The 18,927-nt window shown below is 42.2% G+C and overlaps 3 protein-coding genes across 4 annotated transcripts; all 3 read left to right on the top strand.

Annotated features, from left to right (window-relative positions):
• The first annotated feature begins 1,015 nt into the window (after positions 1-1,015).
• LOC142398865 (E3 ubiquitin/ISG15 ligase TRIM25-like) lies at positions 1,016-3,853 on the top strand. The gene is made up of 2 exons (XM_075483083.1): positions 1,016-1,934; positions 3,828-3,853. Exons 1-2 carry the CDS (start codon positions 1,016-1,018, stop codon positions 3,851-3,853), a joined length of 945 nt encoding a protein of 314 aa, XP_075339198.1.
• A 4,210-nt stretch (positions 3,854-8,063) lies between these two features.
• LOC142398210 (tripartite motif-containing protein 16-like) lies at positions 8,064-9,887 on the top strand. 2 transcript variants are annotated; one of them, XM_075482172.1, is made up of 2 exons: positions 8,064-9,118; positions 9,338-9,887. In XM_075482172.1, exons 1-2 carry the CDS (start codon positions 8,064-8,066, stop codon positions 9,885-9,887), a joined length of 1,605 nt encoding a protein of 534 aa, XP_075338287.1. The 2 variants fall into 2 exon arrangements, with proteins under 2 accessions (XP_075338287.1, XP_075338286.1); XM_075482171.1 differs by having other exon boundaries at positions 8,064-9,175.
• Positions 9,888-14,240: 4,353 nt separating this feature from the next.
• LOC142398209 (tripartite motif-containing protein 16-like) lies at positions 14,241-16,005 on the top strand. The gene has a single exon (XM_075482170.1). It carries the CDS (start codon positions 14,332-14,334, stop codon positions 16,003-16,005), a length of 1,674 nt encoding a protein of 557 aa, XP_075338285.1. The 5' UTR covers positions 14,241-14,331.
• Positions 16,006-18,927: the final 2,922 nt, after the last annotated feature.

Genomic DNA, 18,927 nt, shown 5'->3' with positions numbered 1-18,927 from the left:
TCTACAGGCACTCAAAATACAGAAACTAAATGTAATACAAACCTAAACAAGAATGTTTATGTAGAAGCACATTTGTAAATGTACAATTGTGAATTATTTGATTTGATATTTATTGATTACTGAAATGTGTACTTAACAGAAAAAAATGCACCTGGATATCCAACAAGTTGTAATGTTGGAGCTGAAAAAGACACCAAACAAAAAGGAACAAAATCTGAAATAAAGAGACAGATAAACATAAATGTGTCACGCTCAACAGCGTGGACACCGAAGGTTCCCATTAGTGTGAGGGGATAGAAGGCTAGTCTGCATGCTCCCAACCCACAGATTCTTCAGTTAAATTAGCCCAGCTTAGTGGCCCCCAGCCTCTTGGTTGGGCCCCTCCAGCAGGCCATGAAAAAAACGATGGTCATCATGTAAAATGTACAAGTACATGATAAGAATATATTGCCTCTTAGTGTATAAACACAAAAGTAAAAGGATGATATTAATCAGAGGTAAAAAGTGTTTTCTGAATGTTCATCCTGAGTTTTCAGACTCAAAACTCTGCTGCATTTATGTCGAGTGCAAATTAGGATAAAAACCAGCAACTTGTTTGATTTATGAGCACCAACTATTTCCATTATTTCAGGAGAAGCTCATCTATTTTATCTGAAGTTCTATGAAGAAAGAAACTGCATGGAACAAGAGCTTTAAATTAATGATTTACTGTTAAACTAAAGCTACATTTATTTACAGATAGATGAAAAGAAGAATCAACCTGCATTTTAACTATGAAGACTGCTGTAAAATAGCTTCAACACACTTCCTGTTCTCACACACAGCAGCTCAACTCTGCCCACATTTCCTTGTTCCCTCCCCTTCAGATCAACAGTTTAATGATGGGTGTAACCGACATGTGGTGAACTGACAGCCTCTGTTCTCTACACAGACACATGATTTGTAGATCAGCGCTCAGAGGAGTTTCAGCTTTGAGGAAGTGAAACTCACTCAGTCGCTGTTGCTGAGAGGAGAAATGGCTCAGAAAGGAGTTCAGCTGGACCGGGAAACCTTCTCATGTTCGATCTGTCTGGATGTACTGAAGGAGCCGGTGACTATTCCCTGTGGACACAGCTACTGCATCAAATGTATTAAAGCCCACTGGGATGGAGAGGATCAGAAGGGAATCCACAGCTGCTCTCAATGCAGGAATACTTTCACACCAAGGCCTGTCCTGGTAAAAAACACCATGTTAGCTGATTTAGTGGAGCAGCTGAAGAAGACTGGACTCCAAGCTGCTCCTGCTGATCACTGCTATGCTGGAGCTGAAGATGTGGCCTGTGATTTCTGCTCTGGGAGAAAACTGAAAGCCATCAAGTCGTGTTTATTCTGTCTGGCCTCTTACTGTGAGAAACACCTTCAGCCTCATTATGATGTGGCTCCATTCAAGAAACACAAGCTGGTCGAGCCCTCCAAGAACCTCCAGGAGAACATCTGCTCTCGTCATGATGAGGTGATGAAGATGTTCTGCCGTACCGATCAGAAGTCCATCTGTTATCTCTGCCCTGTGGATGAACATAAAGGCCACGACACAGTGTCAGCTGCAGCAGAAAGGAACAGCTCACTGACAGTCACTGATGTGGATCTTTTACCAGAAGAACCAGAACCAAAGAGCAGAGCTGACTTCTTGAAATATTCATGTGAAATCACACTGGATCCAAACACAGCAAACACACGTCTGTTACTTTCAGAGGGGAACAGAAAAGTGACATTTATGAATCAACATCAGTCTTATTCTAGTCATGCAGACAGATTCACTGTATATTCTCAGGTCCTGAGCAGAGAGAGTCTGACTGGACGTTGTTACTGGGAGGTGGAGAGGAGAGGGAGAGGAGTTTTTGTAGCAGTCGCATACAAGAACATCAGCAGAAAAGGGAATGAATGTGGATTTGGACGTAATGACAAATCTTGGGCATTAAGATTTGACCAAAACAGTTATGAATTTTGGTACAACAACATCTTAACATCCATCTCAAGTCCTCAGTCCTCCAGAGTGGGAGTGTACCTGGATCACAGAGCAGGTATTCTGTCCTTCTACAGCGTCTCTGAAACCATGACTCTCCTCCACAGAGTCCAGACCACATTCACTCAGCCGCTCTGTGCTGGACTTCGAATTGGGTGGACTGGAGCCACAGCTGAGTTGTGTAAAGTGAAATAAATGTATTTAGTCAGCTGGTTGCTGTGATGCCTCTGCTGTTCTGCTGTTTATTTGCTGCTTTTTCCTGTGTCTGTGCAGCCATGGAGGATATCACTGCTAATGATGAGTTTGATTCACAGAAATATTTCTCCACATGAAAATCTAAACTTCTCTGAGCTCTAAATATCAGTTGGATCCTTGGGTTGATGTATCTGTATGTTGTTGTTTCTCTTCCACTTCATGGAGCCAAACAGAGAAATCAGCAGACCTTCCTTTATCACAGATTATTTTCAGATCTCATCACTTTGTAAATGTGAAAATAATTCTGTAGTTAAACTTACTTTGATTTGTTTCAGAGATCAAATGTTGTTGCTGTTTTTGAAAACTCTCAGTGATGATCTACTTGTTAACCCAGAAACTAAATGTCCTGATTCAGGATGTTTTTCTGTAAATAATAAATTGTGGATTCATCCTGATCATGAATTGTGTTTCTGTGAAAATGGGATTGAGGCTGTCACCCCACCAGCATCCCTCATGGTAGCAACACACGGCTGCAACAAGTAACTGCTTTGATTCAGAGATGTTTGTTTAAACCCATCTGTGGCTGGAAGAGTTGCTTTGGTTCAGGATCATATTCTGGTTTCACCTGTTTGCTCACAAACGCTTCAAACGTGTTTCTGAATGTTTTCTGAGATGTTGGAAGAAAGTTAGAAAACAAAAAGAACGACGTGAAACCTCAAAGTAATTCAAATCAAACCTAAATGTAACAATATGATATGATGTCGGTCATTACAGGAGATGTAATTTGTACTCACAGTTAGAAGTGGAAGAAGAATTCTTGGACATAAGTTACAGAATCAGAACCACAGAGATTTGGTTTCAGGGAGAAACTGTAGATTTACTTTTGATTTTACTCAAACTACAAAAATATTCACATGGAAACATACATGAATATAAAAAATAGAATAAATTAGTTGGAATGACACTTTGAAATACTTGTGAGTTATGGAAGGATTAAAGGTGATGTGTGTGATCTTACATCATATTTGTTTATCTGATTCTGAATGTGGTGGAGTAGAAGTATAAAGTAGCAGAAGATAAAAATACTAAAGTAAATGTCAGGTCAGTGAAACATTGTAATTACGTTCAGTATATTTGGTCACTTTCTGCTGCTGTCAGTGATGGACTTTTCAAAGAAATCTGACTCAGCTCTGATCATTAATGAGAACATGATGAAGACAGGATGATTTCATCCAGAATAATGTAAAGTTATTGTTGTGGGGCTGAGAACTGATGAACCCTCGTTGTTCTGTTCCACGTGTTGTTTAAGGATCGTCACAGGTACGAGTTTGGGTGGAGCAGGTCACAGTAAGGTGGAGTTTCCAGCTGACTCCTCAGTTTCTGTCGTGTTTGGAGGCCGCAGATGGAGAAGTAACTGTGCTGTTTGGTCTGCCACTTATTGATAAAGTCAAAGAATACAAAAAAAAAACATGAACAGGAAGAAGTTCCCTGAAAGCAGCATCAGTGTTACAGGTTGTGAGTCCTGTGAAGAAACTGACACAGTGTTATGTTACACATATTTAAACTTCTCTTTCCTCATGTTGTTGAAGCTGCCAAAGCCTCAGTGAAGCTTTCTCATGTCTCCCTGCAGGTTCAAAGCTGAAATCTGAAAACTAACACAAGAGGGCGCCTTCATCCTGCTCACAGGGATGCAGAGGAGGTCAAAGCTCCTGCTCTGTTCATTTACACTGAACTCTGCCTGTGTTCTGGCCACTTTGACTCGAACATCTTAGTTTATTTTAAATCCGTAACACATAAATATTACCTAAAGTCTCTTTTTTAACTATTCATGGCTTGTAGGCCTCATTGACCTGAGTTCATACAACTAATTTCAGTAAACCCAAGAACACCCTCAGACAGAGACTGTTTCACCCAAAGGATTAAACACCCAGACACAAACTGGGTGGTGTTGTGTATGCAGTGCAGCAAAGACTGTGCAGACCTCTTTATAGGAGAGACCAAACAACAGCTCCACCAGCGCATGGCACAACACAGGAGAGCCCCCTCTTCAGGTCAAGACTCAGCAGTGCACCTTCATCTCAAGGAGAAGGGACACTCTTTTGAGGACAGTAATGTCCACATTCTGGACATAGAAGACAGGTAGTTTGAGAGAGGAATCAAAGAAGCCATCCATGTAAAACTGTAAAAAACATCGTTGAACAGAGGAGGTGGTCTCAGGTTTCACCTTCCCAGCACCTACAATGCAGCATTGTCTCTCCTCCCCAAGCAGTTTGACAATCATTCTCAGCTTGGATTCTGTGACCAAAAGTCACTCAGGTAGACATTTCGGAGGTGATAAAGACTCTAACGACATGCACATTGGTGGGTGTTCAGTGACACATGTGACTATAACGACCCTCTGTGTATAAGCTGATCCATCTAGTTCAGACTAAAGAAGACTTTTGGATGAGAGGTGAAACGTCTTCAAGATCCAAGAAGAAGTCCAGTTGACCTTATTCAAGCTCTTGTGAATATTCTTTATCCAGTGTTGTGAGTGAACGAGTTCAAAAGAATGCGTTCATTGAACACGCTCATTTTTTCGTGAACGTTGAACTGAACGCAACACATTTTTTAATAAAGAACTTGAACGAGAATTAGTTCACATTATGTGTCATGAACGGCAGACATCACTGTTAATGAACGTTGGAATGTGTTATCCATTGAAAACTGAGTGACATCTGTTTTCTCTTTTGAAACGCAACGAGAGAAAGTTCCTCCCTCCTGTATTCTCGCTGGTGCCGCTTAAATCATGTATCACCAGACAGAAATGGTTTTGACATTGTGTGCGCAATGCATTGCGGGCAACGTAGTGTCCGGCTGAGAATAGTTGAATAACATACTGGCTTCCGCACGTCTTTACCCGTGATGAATTGCAGCAGAGCGGGGTAGGCATAACAACGCCGCATAGCAGGCAACGATGAGAGCGCGGAGGGCTGGAGGAGCGAGCGAGCGAGCAAGAGAGAGAGAGACCAATGACGAGAGTGAGAGAAAGCGCTGCAATTAAAAAAAAAAGGCTGGTGGAAGTGATGGCACGGATACAGACACCGATTCTCCTTATGAACATTTAAAACAATTTTACACTCTTGCAAACCAATACCCCGACGGCAAAAATCTTACCTTTCTGTGTAAGATATGTCCACCTGCGCAGCAAAAACAAGTTAGGACATCAACAACGTCCTTCTCGAATTTGAAACGGCACATTGTGTTAAAACATCCATCCAGTGTGAATGCATATATGCACGCCCTCGAGGGAGGAAAGGGAAAAAAGACCCCCTGCCATCCCCAAACGCAAATGACACAGCCAACTGGTCTACCTTGTCTGTACTGCTGCAAGTTTCATCACCTGGTAAGAAACCCACAATTGCAGTGTCATGAGCAAATGTCTACGATGAGCAGTTTCAAAGAACGTATAGTGATTTCTAGCTCGTAGTGTGAAAAAACGTATTTATTTGAATATCTCATGAAAAAAGTAAAATAAACTGAACTTTGCACGTGAACTGTTCACTTTGAGCATGTATGAACTGAACTTGAACTAATTCAGAAAAGCTGTGAACTGGCACAAAACTGTCTTTATCATTTCAGTTTATTTCTGACTTTCCGGTTTTCATACCACATGATGCCAAAATATTATGAAAAACTAAAAAAATTCTGATGGGTGCCAATGGAGCTACTGCCCGCTGAGAGACAGAGGCTGTCATGTTATGGTCATATTGTAATGGGAGCAGACGTAACAGTGGCTGTCATAGACCTGTTAAAACAGGTCAGCCATCTTGGCTGTGCCCTCAGAAGGATAATCAGCTGTGTGATCAGTTGCTGTGCAGACAGCTGAGTGGGTAAGAGGAGAGGAGCGCACACAATATGGCTCCAACTGACAGGGAGACCTTGGTGTTCAATACTGATATGTGTGCGTCGAACAAACCGTCGCTGTTCGAAAACTATGAGTCATATTAAAAAAATGCTTGAATCCTGAGCGCCAGAAGGGACGTCAGAAACCACTGGTGTAAGTTTTATTCTGCTCCTATGTACGGTATTTTTTTATTGCCAGTTTTAAAAACAGCCTTCACATTGATTTGATAAGGAGATGAGGTGACCTGGTTATAATGGCCGTCAATGGCAGCCCAAGTGGTCTTTCTCTCCGCTCAGAGGTCATTTGAGAGAAAACTGTGAGGCCAAGCACAATGATGGTGACATTGGGTGAAAGAGGACAAAAATACCTACATTTTGAAGTATAATTCGTCTAGGTGCAGCAGACATTTTGGATGTGAGAGAAGTTTGTTTGAGTTATTTTGGTATTAATTTCGAGCTTGTCAAGATAGAGTGTGAGACCCCAGGACAGCAGAGTGAGAGGAGTCCTGATTTTTCCTAAAACTTAAACTGCCATTATGTCAAAGCTATAAAATATATCAACAAACCACTTAATTCAATTAAAGTTGAGTCTTACTTTGCCTGTTTAAACTCTGAATGATATCTCTATGATGAATTATGGCTGATTTATGAGGCCTCCAAATAAGGCTACTTTTGTCCCATTACATATGAATTTTAATGCATTTCCAATGGGCAAAATTCATTTCCCAATTTTCCGGGAATCTGTTTGAGTAATGAGAGAGAAATGTCATAGCACACTAGTCCCTATCGGTGGACACGTGGGGATATGCTTTTTATCCCGGTTGGTCCAACCGTGCGGGACTAGTTCCATGCCGAAATTCGTGACGGAAACCGGAGAATAATAAGTATGCACAATAGTAATATGTGTGCCTTGATCCCTTTGGAATTGGCAACCATAATAATTGTCTTTATTTTCACTGAGGCTTGTTTAAACCACACACTGTAAAAAATTTCAACTGTGTTTTCATGACTGAGCTGATCTCATTCATCTGATGACACTCCTTAACTGTCACTGTTGAGAATGAGATTAAAATCCCTCAAATTATTTATAGTTTAGATAGAAATTATTGTTTTTAATGTTCCTCGTGAGGATTTAGAGTCATTGCTGTGGTGACGGAGTTTGTTCAAGTTTGGGCTTGAGTTAATGTCTGAAAACATGGGGGATGGATGGTAACATTCCCGTCCTTTTGTCTTTCAAATCAGGTCAACTTATTCAGGTCTTTGGCTGCATGGATGTGATTATCATGCAGCAGTCTTTAGGTCAGTCTGTAATCTGTCTGAAGCCTCAGTTGAAAGAAATAGTCGTTAGCAGAGATGTTTCTCAGAGTACAGCTGTTTATCTTCTATCACCACCTGGAACCTCCACTTTTTGTCTTCTACACTTTTGTCTGTCCCCACACAGGTTACATTTCAAACCTTAACCATCTGAGCTGTGAAAAATCTTCTGCTTCAGATACTGATCAAAGATAGAAGTTCTGAAAGGATCTCCCACTCCTCCATTATAAATATACTGAAATCCCTGAGGTGGTTTAGAGTTCAGCTTTTTTTTGGCATCAGATGGACCGTGATGTTGTCAAATTAGAGTCACTTTAGTAGAGGTTAATATATTAAAAAAACAGATTTTCTTCATGTTCAACTTTCAGTGGAAGGTTAATGAATTAATCTTTCCCAAATAAGAACAATTCAACAAACCCTTGAACAATCCTGATTTAACTGCAGGATTGAGGTGAAACCAGCACTGTCCCTTTCAGTGAAGGAAACTTCCATGTTCCCTCCCCAAACTGATCTGAAGGTGGGAGGATGTGTGAAACCATTGTGTGACAGAGGAGGAGCTCTTAAGTGAAGATCAGCAGCAATAAAAGGAGGTGGAATTTGTTTTGTATCACAGCACAGACGGTGTTTCTGCTCTGAGAGTCACACACTGCTGTGCCAAATGGAGGAAATGGCAAAGAAAAGGGTTAAACTGGACCTGGAAAGCTTCTCTTGTTCGATCTGTCTGGATCTGCTGAAGGAGCCGGTGACTATTCCCTGTGGACACAGCTACTGCATGAACTGTATTAAAACTCACTGGAATGGAGAGGATCAGAAGGGAATCCACAGCTGCCCTCAATGCATGAAAACTTTCACACCAAGACCTATTCTGGAGAAAAGCACCATGTTAGCTGATTTAGTGGAGCAGCTGAAGAAGACTGGACTCCAAGCTGCTCCTGCTGATCACTGCTATGCTGGAGCTGAAGATGTGGCCTGTGATTTCTGCTCTGGGAGAAAACTGAAAGCCATCAAGTCCTGTTTATCCTGTCTGGCCTCTTACTGTAAGAAACACCTTCAGCCTCATTATGATGTGGCTCCATTAAGGAAACACAAGCTGGTGGAGCCCTCCAAGAAGCTCCAGGAGAACATCTGCTCTGTTCACGATGAGGTGATGAAGATGTTTTGCCGTACCGATCAGAAGTCCATCTGTTATCTCTGCCCTGTGGATGAACATAAAGGCCACGACACAGTGTCAGCTGCAGTAGAAAGGACTGAGAGGCAGAGAGAGCTGGAGGGGAGTCGGCAGCAGATCCAGCAGAGAATCCAGGACGCAGAGAAAGATGTGAAGCTGCTTCAGCAGGAGGTGGAGGCCATCCATCAGTCTGCTGATAAAACAGTGGAGGACAGTGAGAAGATCTTCACTGAGCTGATCCGTCTCCTCCAGAAAAGAAGCTCTGATGTGAAGCAGCAGATCAGATCCCAGCAGGAAGCTGAAGGGAGTCGAGTCAAAGAGCTTCAGAAGAAGCTGGAGCAGGAGATCACTGAGCTGAAGAGGAAAGATGCTGAGCTGCAGCAGCTCTCACACACAGAGGATCACAGCCAGTTTCTGCTCAACTACCCCTCAGTGTCAGCACTCAGTGAGTCTACAGACTCACCCAGCATCAAGATCCGTCCTCTGAGGCACTTTGAGGATGTGACAGCAGCTGTGTCAGAGCTCAGAGATAAGCTACAGGACATCCTGAGAGAGGAATGGAAAAACATCACACTGAGAGTCACTGTTGTGGATGTTTTACTGTTAGAACCAAAACCAGAACCTGAACCTGAACCTGAACCTGAACCTGAACCTGAACCAGAATCAGAATCAGAATCAGAATCAGAATCAGATTCAGAATCAGAATCAGAACCAGAACCAGAACCAGAACCTGAATTTGAATCTGAATCTGAATCTGAATCTGAATCAGAACTAGAACCAAAGAGCAGAGCTGACTTGTTAAAATATTCATCTGTAATCACACTGGATCCAAACACAGCAAACACATGTCTGTTACTGTCAAAGGGGAACAGAAAAGTGACATTAATGACACAACCTCAGTCTTATTCTGATCATCCAGACAGATTCACTAAATGGTTTCAGGTCCTGAGCAGAGAGAGTCTGACTGGACGTTGTTACTGGGAGGTGGAGATGAGAGGGGGAGGAGCAGTTTATGTAGCAGTCTCATACAAGAACATCAGCAGAGCAGGAAGTAGATGTAGATTTGGACTTAATGACAAATCTTGGGCATTATATTGTTACCAAAACGGTTATGAATTTTGGTCCAACAGAATGAAAACCTCCATCTCAGGTCCTCGGTCCTCCAGAGTGGGAGTGTACCTGGATCACAGAGCAGGTGTTCTGTCCTTCTACAGCGTCTCTGGAACCATGACTCTCCTCCACAGAGTCCAGACCACATTCACTCAGCCGCTCTGTGCTGGACTTTGGATTTTGGGCTCTGGAGCCACAGCTGAGTTGTGTTAAGGGAAATAAATGTATTTAGTCAGTTTGTTGCTGAGAGTTAATTGCTGTGATGTCTCTGCGCTGCTGTTCTGTTGTTTATTTGCTGCTCTGATAACAAATTAAAGTTTTTTGAGAAATACCACTTTATTGTTCTGACATTTATTCTTTAACAGTCAGGAACTATTTGTAGATGACTCATTAGAACAAACTGAACGAACACTAAAAACAAACATGGTTCAACATTATTACAATAAAACACATATTTATATAGAAAGAATCAGCTCTATAAATATATAGTTATATATGATCTTTATGAATGTGTGATGTTATTTAATGAGAGTTTGGGAATAACAAAGATTGCTTGTCAGTTCTGTGTTGACCAAACAAAGGTACGGCACAAATCGGAGGATAAAACTTTTCCTCTCATATTTGCTCATGGCATTGACTGGTGTCCCAAGATGGTTGGCAGTATTAAGCGTTAGTTGACAAGTGGGCTATAGTTCACTTATCCCGGAGATCATAGTTCATCAAATTTATTTTCAACTTGATGCTTTTTTCCAATGTCTGACTCCTTGATTACCACCATTGTTAGATTAATTTCCTTTGATCTATGATAACTTGCTTGACTCTTCCAAAAGAATCTGGTTCCCCAGTGTTGATAGAAATATCAACGAGGTATTGATTTTCACTTCTGGCTGAAACGCATCAGTCAATATAAAGAGAGGATAACAAACTCATTAAAGATAGCTTGTGGGTGCAAGAGGAACACAGTATCAGCAGACATGGAAAAAACATGTCATTATGTAGTGTTGTCCTGTGGGAGACAGTTCAAGAAGATGGTGTAACTCACACAATGTTATGAGCCATTCAGTCCCTCCCCAACCAGAGCCACTTGTATACCTACAGGGACTGGATTGTGCAGTGGTAAGATTGCCACCTTTATTGTAGGTGACCTGGGCTCAAATCCCCTGCATGAAAGGTAATACCTCCAGTTGGGGTCCTTAGGAAAGACCCTCTTACCCTACCTGTAAGTTGCTTTGGATAAAAGTGTCTGCCAAATACATAAACATAAACAAACATACCTGCAGATGGTCACAAACTGGGTAGTGACAGAAAGAACTAGAACATTTCTGAAGAAATTTTGATGGGTGCCAATGGAGCTACTGCCCGCTGAGAGACAGAGGCTGTCATGTTATAGTCATATTATATTGGGAGCAGACTTAACACAGTGGCTGGCATAGACTTGTTATAACAGGTCAGCCATCTTGGCTGTGCCCTCAGAAGGATAATCAGCTGTGTGATCAGTTGCTGTGCAGACAGCTGAGTGGGTAAGAGGAGAGGAGCGCACACAATATGGCTCCAACTGACATGGGTTCAATACTGATATGAACAGTCGCTGTTCGAAAACTATGAGTCATATTAAAAAAATTATTGAATTGTGAGCCCAGAAGGGACGTCAGAAGCAACTGGTGTAAGTTTTATTGTGCTCCTATGTACGGTATTTTTTTATTGCCAGTTTTAAAAACAGCCTTCACATTGATTTGATAAGGAGATGAGGTGACCTGGTTATAATGGCCGTCAATGGCAGCCCGAGTGGTCTTTCTCTCCGCTCAGAGGTCATTTGAGAGAAAACTTTGAGCTAAGCACAATGACGGTGACATTGGGTGAAAGAGGACAAAAATACCTACATTTTGAAGTATAATTTGTCTAGGTGCAGCAGACATTTTGGACGTGAGAGAAGTTTATTTAAGTTATTTCTGTATTAATTTCGAGCTCATCAAAATAGAGTTTGAGCCCCCAGGACAGCAGAGTGAGAGGAGTCCTGATTTTTCCTAAAACTTAAACTGCCATTATGTCAAAGCTATAAAATATATCAACAAACCATTTAGCTCAGTTAAAGTCGGTTCTTTCCTGTCCTGTTTAAACTTTGAATGATGTGATATGATTAACTACGGCTGAGTTATGAGGCCTCCAAATAAGGCTACTTTTGTCCCATTATATATGAATTCTAATGCATTTCCTATGGGCCAAAATTCCCAGTTTTTCCCAATTTTCCGGGAATCTGTTTGAGAAAATCCAATAAAAGTTTAAACTGGGTTTTCATTACTGAGCTGATTTCATTCATCTGATGATGAGTCTGAGACCCCAGGACAGCAGAGTGAGAGGAGTCCTGATTTTTTCTTAAAACTTAAATGCATAAAAAGCATATCCCCACGTGTCTACCGATAGGGAATAGTGTGCTATGACTTTCCTCTCTCATCACCTGAAGAGATTCCCGGAAAACTGGGAAATACTGGGAATTTTTGCCCTATTGGAAATGCACTAAAATCCATATATATTGGCACAAAAGTAGCCTTATTTGGAGTTCTCATAACTCAGTCATAGTTAATCATAATCATAATTCAAAGTTTAAAGTTGAAAGTTTAAAGACTCATCTTTAACTGAACTAAAGGGTTTGTTGATATATTTTATAGCTTTGACATAATGGCAGTTTTAGGAAAAATCAGGACTCCTCTCACTCTGCTGTCCTGGGGTCTCACATTCTATTTTGACCAGCTCAAAATTAATACCAAAATAACTCAAACAAACTTTTCTCACGTCCAAAATGTCTGCTGCACCTAGACGAATTATACTTCAAATGTAGGTATTTTTGACGGTGGCGACCTTGAAGATGGTTCTCAAAGAGCTCACAAGATTAATCTTAGGGGTTGGGAGATGATTAAAGCAGGGGGGAAAATCATGCGTTTTTTTACAGTAAAGTTTCATTAGAAAGTTATCTAGTCGCTGTAGCTTTTGGGTTATTCCAGTGTCATCAGTATAGACGGTAAATTGCTGTCAGTTCGTGTTTCTCAGTCAGGCCTCCTTTTCATGTAACCCTTTACTTTCGTCTCCTCAGTCTTATATGAAGTGCTACACCTTGGACAGACGCTCCTGTGGTGACTGAAACTGAAGGAACATCTTTTAATAAAAGGATACAGTGAGTCTGAAACACCGACTCTGTCCAAACGACAGCTTTTTGAGACATAAAGAGAAATCATACAGGAACTTTTTCCTCATTAACTGTAAAACTGCAGCACGTGAAAAGAAAGAAAACAAATTAAAACTGTTGTTGGAAACATATGGCGTGTTCCCACTATGCAGTCCGGTACGGGTCGGAACGGTTCGCTTATTTCAGTGTTTCCACTACCACGAAAGCGTACCGGTCCCATGGAACCCGTTACCATGTCTGTAACCCTTCTGCTTGGGGTAGCGAGCACACAGGACCGGTTCCAGGCTCTGCTCTCCGTTGTTGGTGAGGAGGCTGTGCAGCGGGAGCTCGATGGCGCTGTGCCAAACCAAAAAGTTTTCCAGCCGATTGCCGCAAAAATGTCAGAGAGTGGTTTCAACCGGACCGTGAGCCGGTGTGGCATTAAGCTGAAGAAGCTTGGAGGCGGTTCCAAATTATGTATGTTATTTGTTATTTGCTGTTATTTGCCATTTACGCTTCGGCGCACTCCGCCCACCCCTGAGGGTCCCCTTTGTACAGTGGGAACGCAAGCTGACCCCAAAGCGACCCGTACCGGACTGCATAGTGGAAATGAGGTCATAAAAAGTCGACGCATTCCTGTAGAAATGGTGCTTGTCATGAAAAAGGAATGAAAACAAGATAAAAATAAAATCTCACCTCATTTTCATTATTTTTCTGTCTCAAAAACTCTTTGTTCCTTATCATACCAACACTCACTCTGTTGGGATTGTTTCCCCTAAGTTTCCATATTTGTTAGTTTCCTGAGTCATTCTGATCACGGTTTTCCAACAATGTGTGAATCAGGAAGTCATGATGTGGACGTTTACTTCTTTTTTTTATGTAAGCTGCTGTCCACAGAGAAGCACCGTCGTCCTTCATGCGTAAACTGTGGTGAGCTGAAGCACACTGAGGGGGGAACCCATGCAGATTTATTAACTCTGTGCTTCAGCTTTAGCACAGAAACTGTTAACCTTCATCGGGTAACTGAGGACAGGAGGCGTCCCTGTGGAGAGAGTCTCTGAAGGAGAAATGTAAACAACAGCACAAGAGGCTGGAAAGAGAAGTAGAAATGCTCCTGTTGTGACCCTGCACTGATAACACAGCTGAGGCAGGACACGTTCTTCTTCTTTAACAGCTAAACTGCTGCTTCCTGATGTTTTACTGACGTGTCTTTCACCGTGGCTCTATGGGGAGTGTTGTAAATCATACGTAACACACCCTGCCTCTCTGTAGAAAAGCTTTTAGGCCTTCCTGTTAGATATTTCTTTGTTCCCGCCCCTCCACAGATCTCTTTGCATAAGGATGGGCGTGAGCGACATGGTGCAACACGCAGCTGCTGTTAAGCCTCATTTCCTGGTTCGTGTGAGTATCAGCAGAGATCTGCTACCCTTCAGAGCACACAGACCGTTTCTGTTCAGGAAAAGTGAAACTATTTGACAGTTACTGCGAAGAGGAGAAATGGCGCAGCAGGAAAATCAGCTGGAACAAGTAAAATTCTGCTGTTCGATCTGTCTGGATCTGCTGAAGGATCCGGTGACTATTCCCTGTGGACACAGCTACTGCAGGAACTGTATTAAAGCCCACTGGGATGCAGAGGATCAGAAGGGAATCCACAGCTGCCCTCAGTGCAGGAAAACGTTCGCACCGAGGCCTGTCCTGGGGAAAAACACCATGTTAGCTGATTTATTAGAAGAGCTGAAGAAGAGTGGACTCCAAGCTGCTCCTGCTGATCACTGCTATGCTGGAGCTGAAGATGTGGCCTGTGATTTCTGCTCTGGGAGAAAACTGAAAGCCATCAAGTCCTGTTTATCCTGTCTGGCCTCTTACTGTGAGAATCACCTTCAGCCTCATTATGATTCATCTACATTCAAGAAACACAAGCTGGTGGAGCCCTCCAAGAACCTCCAGGAGAACATCTGCTCTGTTCACGATGAGGTGATGAAGATGTTCTGCCGTACTGATCAGAAGTCCATCTGTTATCTCTGCTCTGTGGAGGAACATAAAGGCCACGACACAGTGTCAGCTGCAGTAGAAAGGACTGAGAGGCAGAGAGAGCTGGAGGGGAGTCGGCAGCAGATCCAGCAGAGAATCCAGGACGCAGAGAAAGATGTGAAGCTGCTTCAGCAGGAGGTGGAGGCCATCAATCAGTCTGCTGATAAAACAGAGGAGCACAGCCAGAAGATCTTCAGCCAGCTGATCCGTCTCCTCCAGAAAAGAAGCTCTGATGTGAAGCAGCAGATCAGATCCCAGCAGGAAGCTGAAGGGAGTCGAGTCAAAGAGCTTCAGGAGAAGCTGGAGCAGGAGATCACTGAGCTGAAGAGGAAAGATGCTGAGCTGAAGCAGCTCTCACACACAGAGGATCACAGCCAGTTTCTGCTCAACTACCCCTCAGTGTCAGCACTCAGGGGGGCTACACACTCATCCAGCATCAAGATCCGTCCTCTGAGGCACTTTGAGGATGTGACAGCAGCTGTGTCAGAGCTCAGAGATAAACTACAGGACATCCTGAGAGAGGAATGGGCCAACATCTCACTGAGAGTCGCTGAAGTGGATGTTTTACTGTCACAACCAGAACCAAAGAGCAGAGCTGGATTCTTGAAATATACATGTGAAATCACACTGGATCGAAACACAGCAAACAAATATCTGTTACTGTCAGAGGGGAACAGAAAAGTGACATTTATGAATCAACCTCAGTCTTATTCTACTAATCCAGACAGATTCACTGTATGGTTTCAGGTCCTGAGCAGAGAGAGTCTGACTGGACGTTGTTACTGGGAGGTGGAGATGAGAGGAGAAGGAGTTTGTGTAGCAGTCGCAAACAAGAACATCAGCAGAGCAGGAAGTGGGACTGAATGTGGATTTGGATTTAATGACAAATCCTGGGAATTAAGATGTTACCAAAACAGTTATATATTTTGGTACAACAACATGGAAACCTCCATCTCAGGTCCTCAGTCCTCCAGAGTGGGAGTGTACCTGGATCACAGAGCAGGTATTCTGTCCTTCTACAGCGTCTCTGAAACCATGACTCTCCTCCACAGAGTCCAGACCACATTCATTCAGCCGCTCTGTGCTGGGATCAGGATGCTTTATTCTCGAGCCACAGCTGAGTTGTGTAAAGTGAAATAAATGTATTTAGTCAGCTTGTTGCTGACAGCTGGTTGCTGGGATGTCTCTGCTGTTCTGCTGTTTATTTGCTGCTGTTTTCTGTGTTTGTGCAGCCATGAAGGATATCACTGCTAATGATGAGTTTGATTCACAGAAATATTTCTCCACATGAAAATCTTAACTTCTCTGAGCTCTAAATATTAGTTGGATCTTGTGTTGATGTATCTGTATGTTGTTGTTTCTCTTCCACTTCATGGAGCCAAACAGAGAAACCAGCAGACCTTCCTTTATCAAAGACTCTTTTCAGATCTCATCACTTTGTAAATGGGAAAATAATTCTGTAGTTAAACTTACTTTGATTTGTTTCAGAGATCAAATGTTTTTGCTTTTTTGGAAACTCTCAGTAATGATCTACTTGTTAACCCAGAAACTAAATGTCCTGATTCTGGATGTTTTTCTGTAAATAATAAATTGTGGATTCATCCTGATCATGAATTGTGTTTCTGTGAAAATGGGAGTGAGGCTGTCACCCCACCAGCATCCCTCATGGTGGCAACACACGGCTGCAACAAGTAACTGCTTTGATTCAGAGATGTTTGTTTAAACCCATCTGTGGCTGGAAGAGTTGCTTTGGTTCAGGATCATATTCTGGTTTCACCTGTTTGCTCACAAACGCTTCAAACTTGTTTCTGAATTTTTTCTGAGATGTTGGAAGAAAGTTAGAAAACAAAACCTAATCAAACCTAAATGTAACAATATGATATGATGTCGGTCATTACAGGAGATGTAATTTGTACTCACAGTTAGAAGTGGAAGAAGAATTCTTGGACATAAGTTACAGAATCAGAACCACAGAGATTTGGTTTCAGGGAGAAACTGTAGATTTACTTTTGATTTTACTCAAACTACAAAAATATTCACATGGAAACATACATGAATATAAAAAATAGAATAAATTAGTTGGAATGACACTTTGAAACACTTGTGAGTTATGAAATGATTAAAGGTGATTTGTGTGATCTTACATCATATTTGTTTATCTGATTCTGAATGTGGTGGAGTAGAAGTATAAAGTAGCAGAAGATAAAAATACTAAAGTAAATGTCAGGTCAGTGAAACATTGTAATTACGTTCAGTATATTTGGTCACTTTCTGCTGCTGTCAGTGATGGACTTTTCACAGAAATCTGACTCAGCTCTGATCATTAATGAGAATATGATGAAGACAGGATGATTTCATCCAGAATAATGTAAAATTATTGTTGTGGGGCTGAGAACTGATGAACCCTCGTTGTTCTGTTCCACGTATTGTTTAAGGATCGTCACAGGTACGAGTTTGGGTGGAGCAGGTCACAGTAAGGTGGAGTTTCCAGCTGACTCCTCAGTTTCTGTCGTGTTTGGAGGCCGCAGATGGAGAAGTAACTGTGCTGTTTGGTCTGCCACTTATTGATAAAGTCAAAGTTTACAAAAAAAAAAAACATGAACAGGAAGAAGTTCCCTGAAAGCAGCATCAGTGTTACAGGTTGTGAGTCCTGTGAACACACTGACACAGTGTTATGTTACACATATTTAAACTTCTCTTTCCTCATGTTGTTGAAGCTGCCAAAGCCTCAGGGAAGCTTTCTCATGTCTTCCTGCAGGTTCAAAGTTGAAATCTGAAAACCGACACAAGAGGGCGCCTTCATCCTGCTCACAGGGATGCAGAGGAGGTCAAAGCTCCTGCTCTGTTCATTTACACTGAACTCTGCCTGTGTTCTGGCCACTTTGACTCGAACAGCTTAGTTTATTTTAAATCCGTAACACATAAATATTACCTAAAGTCTCTTTTTTAACTATTCATGGCTTGTAGGCCTCATTGACCTGAGTTCATACAACTAATTTCAGTAAACCCAAGAACACCCTCAGACAGATACTGTTTCACCCAAAGGATTAAACACCCAAACACAAACTGGGTGGTGTTGTGTATGCAGTGCAGCAAAGACTGTGCAGACCTCTTTATAGGAGAGACCAAACAACAGCTCCACCAGCGCATGGCACAACACAGGAGAGCCCCCTCTTCAGGTCAAGACTCAGCAGTGCACCTTCATCTCAAGGAGAAGGGACACTCTTTTGAGGACAGTAATGTCCACATTCTGGACAGAGAAGACAGGTAGTTTGAGAGAGGAATCAAAGAAGCCATCTATGTAAAACTGGAAAAAACATTGTTGAACAGAGGAGGTGGTCTCAGGTTTCACCTTCCCAGCACCTACAATGCAGCATTGTCTCTCCTCCCCAAGCAGATTCACAATCATTCTCACCTTGGATTCTGTGACCAAAACTCACTCAGGTAGACATTTCGGAGGTGATAAAGACTCTAACGACATGCACATTGGTGGGTGTTCAGTGACACATGTGACTATAACGACCCTCTTTGTATAAGCTGATCCATCTAGTTCAGACTAAAGAAGACTTTTGGATGAGAGGTGAAACGTCTTCAAGATCCAAGAAGAAGTCCAGTTTCCCTTATTCAAGCTCTTGTGAATATTCTTTATCCAGTGTTGTGAGTGAACGAGTTCAAAAGAATGCGTTCATTGAACACGCTCATTTTTTCGTGAACGTTGAACTGAACGCAACACATTTTTTAACAAAGAACTTGAACGAGAATGAGTTCACATTATGTGTCATGAACGGCAGACATCACTGTTAATGAACGTTGGAATGTGTTATCCATTGAAAACTGAGTGACATCTGTTTTCTCTTTTGAAACGCAACGAGAGAAAGTTCCTCCCTCCTGTATTCTCGCTGGTGCCGCTTAAATCATGTATCACCACACAGAAATGGTTTTGACATTGTGTGCGCAATGCATTGCGGGCAACATAGTGTCCGGCTGAGAATAGTTGAATAACATACTGGCTTCCGCACGTCTTTACCCGTGATGAATTGCAGCAGAGCGGGGTAGGCATAA

The sequence above is a fragment of the Odontesthes bonariensis genome, chromosome 14 (assembly GCF_027942865.1).
Source record: "Odontesthes bonariensis isolate fOdoBon6 chromosome 14, fOdoBon6.hap1, whole genome shotgun sequence".
Classification (NCBI taxonomy): Eukaryota; Metazoa; Chordata; class Actinopteri; order Atheriniformes; family Atherinopsidae; genus Odontesthes; species Odontesthes bonariensis.
The sequence above is the reverse complement of the archived record's forward strand: the minus strand, read 5'-3'. Positions and strand labels throughout refer to the sequence as shown.